Genomic DNA, 11,759 nt, shown 5'->3' with positions numbered 1-11,759 from the left:
CAAGAATAATCCAACTATGGTACAGCTGAAAGAAGACCGAGCATTTTCAATCAGCTCTGATTTTTCATATTTAGAAAACAGGCCATAATTTATCCTCTTAAGCCTGAAATAGTGCATTCTCACACATCACTTCATGCTTTAAAACCAGCATAATAAACATCATATTTTTTAATAAACTTACATTTTGTTATTTCTAAAGCTTTAACGCATCTAATGGAACTTTGTATTCAAGCATACCACAAAACTAACCAGTAGCTTTCAATATATACATATCTCAGACCTGCCTATTAAAACATACACAGATAATCTTTATAAATTATATACATTTCCACATCTCGCAGTAACAGTTGAACTGTCGCTGTTCTTTTACATATTTTCTGAATGTTAATATTCACAGGAGAGTATGAAACACGCCCAAACGCACACATCTATGATACAGTAAGGCTTCTAAATCTTAAAGATTTTGCTAAGTCTTTCCAGACTGTCCTCCAGTAGTTTTCCAATATACTTTCAGCATAAAAAAATCGAATAATAATATTGCTGAGACATGATCTTGTATATGGCATGATACTCTCATGATAAATAGTTTTTTTCCATTCACTCAGTATTCCTATAGACAGGCTGTACAGGAAGAGTAGGCAGATTTTAGCACTTATGTAAACTATAACAGTTAATTGCAAGGAACCACACTGTTTGGCAAGAAAATCTCAGTACCCTTTGTGACGCTAACAGGATCACCCATATGCCATGTTTCCATTCAGTGCTGTCATGGGGTGATAATTTCTTTTCTGATGATGACAACGGTAAGATCTGTTGGTATCAGAGATGAAATTAAGCTTTGCAGTTGATTTAATGTCCTCAATCAATCAGTGGTCCCACTTTCCTCAAACATGCCCACCAGCACAGCTCAAGCAGTACTCAGACATATATACCTGCAGAACTCTGTACAACCTTTTCCATTTCTTCATCAGTAATCTTCTGGAATGCTCCTCATGCTTATCACCTTGGTTGGTAAAGATGCGGATTGTGATATTGAATAATTCTAATTCACAAAAGTAATACCCTCTCCTTTGATGCCACATAGCCACTTTGGGAAATCCTAGGAGTGCTGCATTGGCCTTATGCCCTCTGTGAGCAACTACAAGTTTCCAAAGTTCGGCCATGTAAATCTTTCATTTATAAAAATAAAATTAACATAATATTTAATAAAATTATAAAGTCTTTCATTAATATTAATTTTTGTTGTGGAAAAATCCTCTATGAAGATGCACCTCCATCTTTCCACAAAGGAATCTGATGAATCAATCAAATAAAAGTGCAAGAATTATGCTTTGTCCATAATTCAGGTGGGTGACTGCTAAAGACAGTCTTTACAAAGTGCAACTTGTCCTTTCATATAGTCTCTACAAGGGCAGATTCGTTTGTGGCTGGAATGAGAGCCGGCACAGCTGAACAGTAGAAGATCTCCTTGAAAAACACAGTGTCTTCTTTTCTCGTCAAAAGAAGGGAGCACTATATCATTTGCAGACTCCACAGACTGGCATTCCAAACCAAATCTAGAAGGAAATGAATAGTAATTTAGTCATTTTTAGAGGGTTAGATGTGCATGGTAACATCAGTTCAAAACTATCCTGTGCAACAGTTAAGCAATTATAATTCAGTACACAAAGAAACCTATGGGTTGTATCACAATGAAAATTATTTCTCAATATAGAATGTAGATGTGTACAACATAAGTACCAGGACCAGTTCAACGCTGCTTGAGCCAATAACAAGTGTGTGGCCATTTGAATTACTCACTGTCACACTCAGTTTAAGGGGGCCACAGGGTAAGCAGGGAATACTAACCATTAACCATCGGGGTTGAGGTAGTTGTCTGATATCCTGGGGTCCTTCCTACTATGGATTTGCAAATAGGGTCAAGTACAACCCCTTCAGCACTTGACCCTCAATGGTAGCAATTGCGAGCAGTTGCAGGTTTAAAACAAGCATTTGCAATGCAATAGGTCTTGCACTTGCGAGAGTTTAAGCTATTGGCATGGTAAATGGCAATGCCTTTTATTTATCTGTTTTGCTAATTAACACATAAATGAAAGGAATTGTCATTTACAATGCCGATAGCTCAAACTTGTAAATGCGACACCTATTCCAAGAAGCGGACACTATTGTCCCGCTGCTCAAAAAGTGAAAGCACGCACGGCGCTCTGAAAGTTTTAGGATATCATGTTGTGCCTGCAGTAGGAGAAACTCATTAAATAAAATAGTGCTTACAGACTAAGTAAGACATACTGTGTAATAACCGAAGTAAAAGGTCCAGTCCTCATTGGAGGTTACAAATGAAGACAATGCAGTACTAAGGAGGGACTAAAAAACCTGTTAACGAAAAATAAGGCAGCATTTATGAAGGGCAAAGACACAAGCCAATGAGAAATATAGGCATAGTGGTCTGGGCTTATATTCCATACTCCAATACAGCATGCCTCGAAGCAGCGCATGCGCTGTCCAGGCTCGACCTTAAAAAAAGACAGGCATTCTTACCCGCATCAATCATAAGTACCAGGCCATAAGAGTCACACAGGCTATTAACTTCCCTGCCAAGTCCGCCGTGCCCCATCCTTAAATCACGCTGAGCCAGGGTGCAGTGACCAGCTTGCGCATCATTGATCAGGGCTTATTTTAAATGTATGCATGCCAAGATTCAGGGAAAGCGTCCGATTTTCATTTTCGTAAAAGGTGCAGTGCTTAAATGCATTGGAAAGGGTTTGCCAGCGTTCGGATGGCTCATTAGCTGGGTATGCAGACTGCTTCTGAGACTCTAAATGTAAAGCAATGAGATTGTGTGCCTTGGCAGGTCTCAACGCACTGGTCAAAAAAGAAGTACTGGATAATATCATGAATTGCCTTTAAAAATGGTTTCTAAAATCTCTTTACAAAAATGTTGGAAAAACATTGATGCAAAATTCAAAACTCAGCCCCATCGTTTGAAACATCCACACCCCACCCGTTCATTATACCCTACACACTGCCAAGTCCTCGGATGAGACTTTTCACAAGTTCTAGGACTTCAGTGAAGTGAAGACAACGTGCAGAGGAAGAGAGGAAGTCAAACAGCAGCATGGGTAAGATGTGGCCGAAGCCCAATTTCTAAATAAATACCCTGCCGGCTACTGGGCACAGCTGGTCTGATGCCAAAAAAGAAGTACTTCAGGTCCATTTGTTGCAAGGATAATGAAGGTGAAAAGGGCTCCAAAACCTTTTAAAAATAACAGAAAGACAGGCCCTAGCAGAAGTGGGACTAGCATTCAACATCTATTTTGGTTACTGTAAGACTACAGCAACAAAGCTCGCCGGGACAGCTCATGTGGAGGTCCCAGGGCAGCAATTTTTCCAGCATCTGCACAGATAAGACGGAATACAAACTACTCAATTCGACTAGTCTTCCTCTTTGAACTTATTCTGGGTCAGACTTGGATGCCACATGGCACACATATTGGGCCACTGAAGGCGCTGCGCACTGGGTCCTCAGAGTCTACTAAGCACCTGATTGGTACTGCTGCCATCTACCAAGTGAGGCAGTACGGCGGACACGCCAGGCATGGTTAATGACGAGCTCACCTAAAAAGTAGCCTGATGATTGATACACATATGATACATCCCTACCACCAGTGACTGCATAAAACTTCTAAGTGCTCGCCTAGCCAACTGCCTCAGAGCGAAACACATGCCGGCTGCTGTTTATAACATACCGCGATCGGATCAATACTGTAAATCAACCCATCAGGATAATATTATATTCTGGTTTGGGATATTATTGACACCAACATTTTACGACTTATAAAATCATCTTTATAAGGAATGTAATATATGTATTAAAAAATCCCCATGCGTAGTTTGCTATTCTTTTTCTAGGTTGGAAGACTACCATCAGTGGGGTTTTAAAAGCACCAGTAATACAAATATAATCCAAATTTATCAATAAAAAAGCAGAAATAATTAGCACAATTCCATACTAGAAGCTGCTCTGCCACCTTTTTTCAATCACAATGGCACTGATGGTAAAACTCTGTCATGGTGGTAAATGAACTCATAAGGAAAACGGGAGGAGTGGAAAGGCAAGTGGCCTATGTTTAGTGTAAGGGTAAGCATGCAAAAAGTGGGCTTGCTTAACCCACCCTAGGTCTAGGGCCACTAAGATTGTGTGGCAGGGAAAAATCAAACTATACGGCTGGGTTGACTAATTTACGTGTCAATAAGACACAAATTTTACAGCATATTGGAACACATTTTGTGATAGTATTGTCATTTTTACACGTTAACACTATTGCAACAGAAAGGTGACTAGTCAACCTTTGTGAGGGGGTTTCCACTGTGCGCCAGCACGAGTTGTCACATTTTTATAACTTTTGCTTTGTTTGCGCCAGAAACCATGTTTTTTTGTTAAAATCTGCAGCTTATCAAGCAGATGAGCATTATGTGGTAAATGTGGCAAATACATCACTATGCAAACATGTTGTGGCTGCAAAATTGTGCAATTCAAGTCTAAAAAACCAAGACACATACAGAATAGTGTTGGGACAGGTATGCAAATACAGAGACTGTCCTGGGAAATAAAGAATCCCCCAAGTCAATACTGGTTAATGGCCACTGCACGGCATTCCTGATGGTGGGGTTAAGAGCAGGAGGGAAGTGCACACAGGAAGGCTGTGGACTACAAGGTGAAGGTCAAGTCCTTCTGCAGTAAAGAGAAACAGCAAGACCTGGAACTGTAATGAGTCTGACCTGCTTCCCAGAGCTTCAGAGTTACTGGAGCAGCTTTAGCAAGGCCTTCCCCATTGAAAGAGTCTGCATTTGTCACGGTTGCAGTGAATCCAGCCCTTTGTAACCAGTACTGCATTAATAAGGCGTCAGCGAACAAGCAGCAACTAGTTTTATTAAAAACTGCTTAATGCGCAAAAACCAAAGCCATCCAAACGTCTGGAACATATTTGGTCGTTTCTTCTTTCAAGTTTCAAAATATAATTTTCTGTAGATGCAAAGGGTCAATACGAAGTTAACTGATACAGGTTGATAAAAAAAAACTATCAACGTGCACATTGGTTTAAACAGGTTTGCTGGCAAAAATGAATACAATTATTAATTTTTGTCTGCAACTCAGTCTCCGGCCTTTGCCTAAAAGTGGTAATTGCTGATGCATTCAAAGCACATTCTAGCCCTTTGCAGCGCAGCATTGTGGTTATAGGGGAATGGAAAATGCTGGCCCTGCAATCACTCTTTGGCCATTACGTGGTGGCTTGGACTACAGGGCGGCTAAAAACCTTGACTGTACTTTCGGACATCTCAACAGTGAAGGGGGTGGACTTGCTGAATTAAAATAAGCGTTCCTTCCATAACACAAATATGGCAATTATTAAAGGCAAAAGCCCTGCATGGCAAGTTCACACTTTGCGAGGGACAGTCTACTATGGGAAAACAGGGCAAAAATCACATAGCCCAGAGAGACCTCAATGAACGTGTGAAAAGGGACCTAATGGTGGCCTTTTTTTCCGCTTATAGAGTACGTCGCCTCAACATAAATAGGGTTGAAATTAATTTCCAACGACTTCGTTTCTAAATCTCCCGATTCTTTTCCAAACCTTGTAGTGGCCGTCCGGGCTCCATGTTTACAGTGCCACACTTTCATTCGAACCACATAATGCCTTCTGGGAATTGCAGTCTCCGAGTGACTCAAATGAAGCAAATGAATCAAGACGCCTAATATAGTACAACTTATTGCTCTGATTTTTAATATCTACTGACAGATGATGTGGAGTAAAGGGGCCCTGGAGCAACATGGCAAATGTGGTTGCCAAACCTCATAGTGGGTATAAAAACACTGCCATAATTGGGGCGCAGTGACTTTTTCACCTAGCTTCCTTTCCTGCCCCATGACCAGGCTTAGATTGGGATTCAAAATCGGCCCGGGCAAGATAAAAAAAAGTGGCCGACATTTGCATATTGCCTTTTCAAAACGCTGCTTCGGCAAACTTTTATATAAAAAAAAAGGGGTGGGTGGTAAAAAAATGCTCGGACTAGCTTGCACTGTTGAAACATACTTGAAAACAAGTGAGGCCACTTTTGCTCCGGCCGCCTGACCCCCGCAATATGCATATGTAAATGGACCGGCCCCCTGCGAGAGAAAGGGAGCGACACCTCTGCACTTTAATAAAAGGGAGGTAATTGAGGCCACTCAGGCACCCACTGGGCTGCTCATCGGAACAACGCGCAGAAACCGCCAAATTGCCCCCCAGACTGCTCAAAAAAAGCAGCCCACTGGAGGGAGACGGCGTGAGCGGCGAACAAAAGAGATCGGCAAAATGGTGAGGGAGGGATATATACCCGCCCCAAGTCCTGGTCACCCAGGAAGTGACGCCCCCCACGCGCCGCTACCAGGCTGGGTGGGGGGGACTCCACCCGAGTCCCTGACCCTGAAAGGGGCGGGGGTGGGGAGCCCAGGCGACACTAGAGAGCTGACCTCTCTAGTGGCCCCCTGCGGTGCCTCGGCCAGCTGCAGAGTGTGGGCGGGGGCAAAAAAGCTGCAGCTTTTACTGCTACCTAACACTACAGAGAAGCTGCAGGGAATGCTCCCAGCAGCTGGGACTGGCCAGGCTGGACCAGACAGGGCAAGGCAAGAGAGCCCCTGGGGAGCACCAAAGCTGCAGTCTGGGGGGGTTCAGTTCGGAGGCCGATAAAAAAGGAAAATACGGGGCTTCGGGGACCAAGGAGAGATGTCAGGAACAGAACACACACCATTCTCAGAGGTCTTAATAAATGCCCTAATTATCAATCTCACTCCACCCGCGGGTGCCCAGCGTGGGTCACGAGGAGCAGAGTTGGGTACTACCTTAACCCTGGCTTTCCATTTGGATCCTCTGTAAACTATCACAAGACGGTGTTTTAGCCTCGGGGCCAACGTTGGAGACCCCGATGAACACTGTCCCTCACCGAGCGTGAGGGAAGTGTGGGATCTGGGAAGGTAAGGCGATATATCAGCTCCCCACGTGTGACGTCACTTTATGACTCAGACATAGTGCTGTAAAACTACGAGAAAACACAAACCAATCACAAGCGAGAATCTAAACAAAGCCCAGCTGATACACCGCGGAGAGAAAGGTGCGAACTACAGAGTATTTATTTACACTTGGTGAAACACAGGTTGTAGTGCGGGCGGGGCGAGGGGGCGAGAAGGTACAGACAATGGAGTGAAGGCAAGGGGGAGAAAAAATAATAATAATAAACAGAGTGTGGTGTTCCTGAAGCGGGTGCCACGCTCCGTAAAATAAGTTTGAAATACAAAAAAAACCTGAAAACAAAATGCAAATTAGGTTAGGAAGCAGCCGCCATTACCGAAGCTGTCACCCCGTGAGTGCTGTGTCCCTTAATTAAGTAAATAGTTCTCGGAACTGGTAATGAAAGCTCCCGAGTTAGGACACAGTAAAAGATAGATTCCTCATGGGCGGAAACAAATGGAGTCAGTGAGGTAACAAGGAGGGACTACCAAGCCTCATAATGAATCGGAAGCAAGCCTTTATGAAAGACGATGTCACCAGCCAATGAAAAGTATGGGCGGAGAGTGGGCGAGGCTTACACAGCATCCTCCATTACTGCATGCCTCGCAGAGCGAGCAGCGTATGTGCGCTGCTTCTAGGCTTAACCTAAAAAAGGTAGTATGTGAGAGATTGAGCTCAGAACTCAACATTCACACAGCACAGCAATAACAGACTGTACAACCCAGTACTTAACTTTTAAAATTAAGTACTTTATTATACAACAAAAGTAAACACTATACATGTTTGATTATAGATGATTTCCATAGTTTCTTAGTCAGGTGGAGCAGACAAGAAATGGAAGAAATTAAGTTTGTCTAATAACATGGGTGGCAATTTGTTGGATTACTTGTTTTTGCAATCTTCAAAAATACAAGCGATTGATCTCCAAATTATTGCAGTTTATGAGAGTAGTTTATGAAAGTTGATAATCTGTATGACAATCATTTAGGGGCTGTCCCATCTAACTTCTGTGATAGTTTTGACTCCTGGGTTACACCTCCTTTCAAGATCCCACATTTGAACAATGCTTGTCTGTATTGGCTGGGGGGTTTTAACTCAAAGGATCCACCCAGTTTACCCTCACATATGGTGAAGCAAATTAAAATATTTTACTGGCCATAATAGCTTGTGTAAAGGTTCAACAAAGGATTGATGAAGCTGGAAAACAAAGGTTAAATTCCATGGCAAAATATGTTCAAAGAAATGCAAATGGGATTTTGGTAATTCTATAGTTAATAATGCTATACATTAAATCTTGATTTCGTTTTTCTACCTCTTTAGTATTTTAAAATTTTAGATCATATTCTAGAGAAAAAGAGACTAATTTCCACTTTCAAAAGCCATCACTAGTGGGGCAAGAAAAAAAAGGCCAAGTACAATGCTAACTGCTGTCCCTTGTTACGAAGGAAGGCTTGCCTTATCATACATATCACGTTGCTGCAGCCTTCAATACTGAAAGGGTAAATATTGACTATTAGGGCCTGTTTAGGTGAGGAAGAACACTCACAAAAGGTATGTTCATCTATTGAAAATGTCTAAAGAGACAACATTAGTATAACACTTGTTTCGGACAGCAAAGATGTCTGGAAATAATGTGCTAACATAACAGAGAAACTGTGGCTTAAAGAAGTGCTTAGTACAGGAAAATCATGCAGGAATGATAAAAAACCAATTCCGGTGCATGATAAAAAGTGACTTCAAGTCCAAAGATAGCTGGACATGTTGGATTGTTTTCCTGCACAAAAAATATAAGAATTTAAAAATCTGTTTAGAAGTAAACTGTTCTTCCTAAGTTTGGAATGCATATTTTTCTGATTTCTAAAAGGGACAATATAAGGGAATTTTTAAGGCATTAATCGAAGTAGAACTAAACAACAGAATAACTATGGGTCAAAATGAGATGTATCTTTTCAGAAGTGTGTCTGAGTGAATGTGTGTTGAGCAGAAGGTATGAACAGCACACAACAAAGTATCGCAGTGCAAGAAAGAAATTTGTGAGAATGAAAAAGACAAGAGAAAGGAGTGCTCTGTGTTTAAAATTGGATAATGAACGCTGGGGAACTTTATTCTGGTGCCGTTCATTCCCAAGGTTAAAAAGTTCAGTGCAAAACTGTCAGTGAGTAACCCTAATAATCACTGATTTATATTGTAGTGGTCAACCACTACAATATAAATCAGTGATTATTAGGGTTACTCACTGACCGTTTCTCTTGTCTTTTTGATTCTCATAAATTTCGTTCTTGCACTGCTCTTCGGTTTATCAAGTAAGTTACCGCGCACTCCCCTTTCCCTTGCTGAATAAAGCAACAACTTTGCTTCCACATTTTGGGAAAGGTTTCACATGATGACAGGGCGGTAAAGAACGATAAACTGATGGACATTTTTCCCATTGAGTGCGATCCTTTGTTGTGTGCTGTTCATACCTTCTGCTCAACACACATTCACTCAGACACACTTCTGAAAAGATACATCTCATTTTGACCCATAGTTATTCTGTTGTTTAGTTGGACTTATGTGAAGGGGGCTATAACTGTGTGGTCACTAAAGATTCCCTGGGACCCTCCACCCATCTCTTTGTATTATTAATCGAAGTAGCACAACAGACTCTGAACCGTGGCCTAAATGCAAACCATGACCTAAAACTAATATTTCAGGTAGGTTTGTATCTTACTGATCTATGGATGCCAGTTTTGTCCAAAATACGCAACTGCATATTTTCTATTAGTGTGATTCGGAAGGCAAGGGCTGATTCACATATTTCAAGGAAAGCACAAGTGATTTGTCCTATTACAGGCCCACCTCCATTTTAGGTACTGTAGATAAGTTAATAGTTTCTTTTATTCTTTACGATTTGAGAACTAGGTAAGGAGCACAAACTGGGGGAGGAGCTACGCGCGCATCCGAGATGGCCGCGTGAGCACAGGGCTCCCGAGGACCCTCGCTGCCTCCCGCATTTATCCTGGATAATATCCTGATGTGATGGAAGGTCATTGAAGACACAACCTGGCTGATGTACTAGCAGGTTTTTGGGTCGGAATCGGACGCAGGGTCCCCGAGTTCTGCCGTCTTGAAATTTGTGGCCTTCTTCATGGAACAGCCCGGACCTTGAGTTGTAGCAGTGCCCAGGTCGTAATTTAACAACAACGGCTTGAGGGGATCAGACCACAGCCTCACTTCACTTTCGGTTTCGTTTCTCCAGCGCACTGTCTCCTATCTGCGGTGTGTCTGATGATCGGACGAGCTCCGATGCCAGCTCATTGAGCTTCGAGCTAGTGACTGTTTGGCTGTGGATTCAAATTGGCCCAACTTCGCCTCCTGTATTCTTGTGTGTGACTTTTAAGGAGCCATTTGGACCAGATCCCAAGCCTCCCTCCGGGGCACCCGGCTCACCATGGCGGGCAAGCCCGAGGGTGACAAACGGAAAGTCAAGACCACTATCCGTGGAGGTTTAACCCAGACGAATGTCATGGATCGCTACACACTTTCTAAAGGATCCCCTGGTGGCGCACCTAAGGCCCGGTAGGAGGCTGTCGACGATCCTGCTGTATTGGCGGAATTAACGCTACAGGACGTGATGGGCGCCATTGCTGGTATTCAGTCTTCTATTGGCCAACAGTATGAAGCCCTGGCTCTGAAGTTGGACACGGTGGCTATTGATGTCAACCTCATTCGAACTGATTTGGCTAAGACAAACGAGAAGGTGAAGTCCTTGGACCTGAAGACATCCAGCCTTACCACGGATGTGTCCGACTTGCAAACAGAAGTGCGCAACCTTAGATCTGCTAATGACTTTTTTGCTCGTCGCTTAGAGGATTTTGAAGGCCGTGCACGGCGCAACAACTTACGTATTATTGGGGTCCCGGAAGATTCTAGCTCACTCGCCACTGATCTTCGAATGGAGGACCTCGTTCTTAATCATCTTGCACCCAAGGGCCTGAGCAAATTCTTTGCCATCGAACGTGCGCACAGAGTGCCAGGGGGACAGGCGAAGCCCGGTTTTCCCCCCACGTCCGATTATTGCACGGATCTTCAACTTCAGAGATGGCAACGCCATCCTGCAGGCGGCACGGATAAGCGGCCCTACGCAGTTCGAGAACGCTGCTGTGAACTTTTATCCGAACTTTTCTCAATCGGTCCAGAAACAACGAATGGGATTTCAAGGGGTGAAACGGCGATTAAGAGACAGGGACCTAAAATACGCTATGTTATTCCCGGCCCGGCTGCGTGTTGAATATGACAATCGAACATTCTTCTTCGTCAGGCCTGAGGAAGCAAGTGATTGGTTGGACACTTTGCCGGCTCGCCGTGCTGGGCAGGAACATGCTGGTGGTGCGGAGGGGGGACTGATGGACCAAGAATGATTATGGTGCCTGTGTCCGGAACACTATTCAACGTGTCCAGCTGAGACTCACTAACTTCCTTGATCATTCCATTCGTATCTTGGGAGGTGGCGGGGATGGCGGGACCCCTTTCCTCCTCTGGGGGTTTCTTTGTGTAGATTAGTTTCTTGCTTGTAATTGTTAGGACGACAGGCACACTGCAAATTGGGGTGGCTTTTGAGTCGGTGCAGGGTGGGGGGGGAGTTGTGTTGGGAACCTTGGGGGGAGGGAGGGCCATGTTTTGGGATTGTTTGTTTTTTCTTTTTCAAGGCAAAGTACTTTCATTATCTTTGAC

At 43.3% G+C, this 11,759-nt stretch overlaps 1 protein-coding gene across 2 annotated transcripts in view; it reads right to left on the bottom strand.

The window, feature by feature from the left end:
* Positions 1 to 1,223: 1,223 nt before the first annotated feature.
* Positions 1,224 to 11,759, bottom strand: part of MGAT5 (alpha-1,6-mannosylglycoprotein 6-beta-N-acetylglucosaminyltransferase) — an 863,195-nt gene continuing 852,659 nt past the window's right edge. For both annotated transcript variants that reach the window (XM_078682019.1, XM_078682020.1), the window contains exon 17: positions 1,224 to 1,556. In XM_078682019.1, the coding sequence (XP_078538145.1) occupies positions 1,358 to 1,556 (199 nt within the window). In that variant the 3' untranslated portion in view covers positions 1,224 to 1,357. The remainder of the gene's footprint in view (positions 1,557 to 11,759) is intronic.

This window comes from Lissotriton helveticus, chromosome 3_1, assembly GCF_964261635.1.
Source record: "Lissotriton helveticus chromosome 3_1, aLisHel1.1, whole genome shotgun sequence".
Classification (NCBI taxonomy): Eukaryota; Metazoa; Chordata; class Amphibia; order Caudata; family Salamandridae; genus Lissotriton; species Lissotriton helveticus.
The sequence above is the reverse complement of the archived record's forward strand: the minus strand, read 5'-3'. Positions and strand labels throughout refer to the sequence as shown.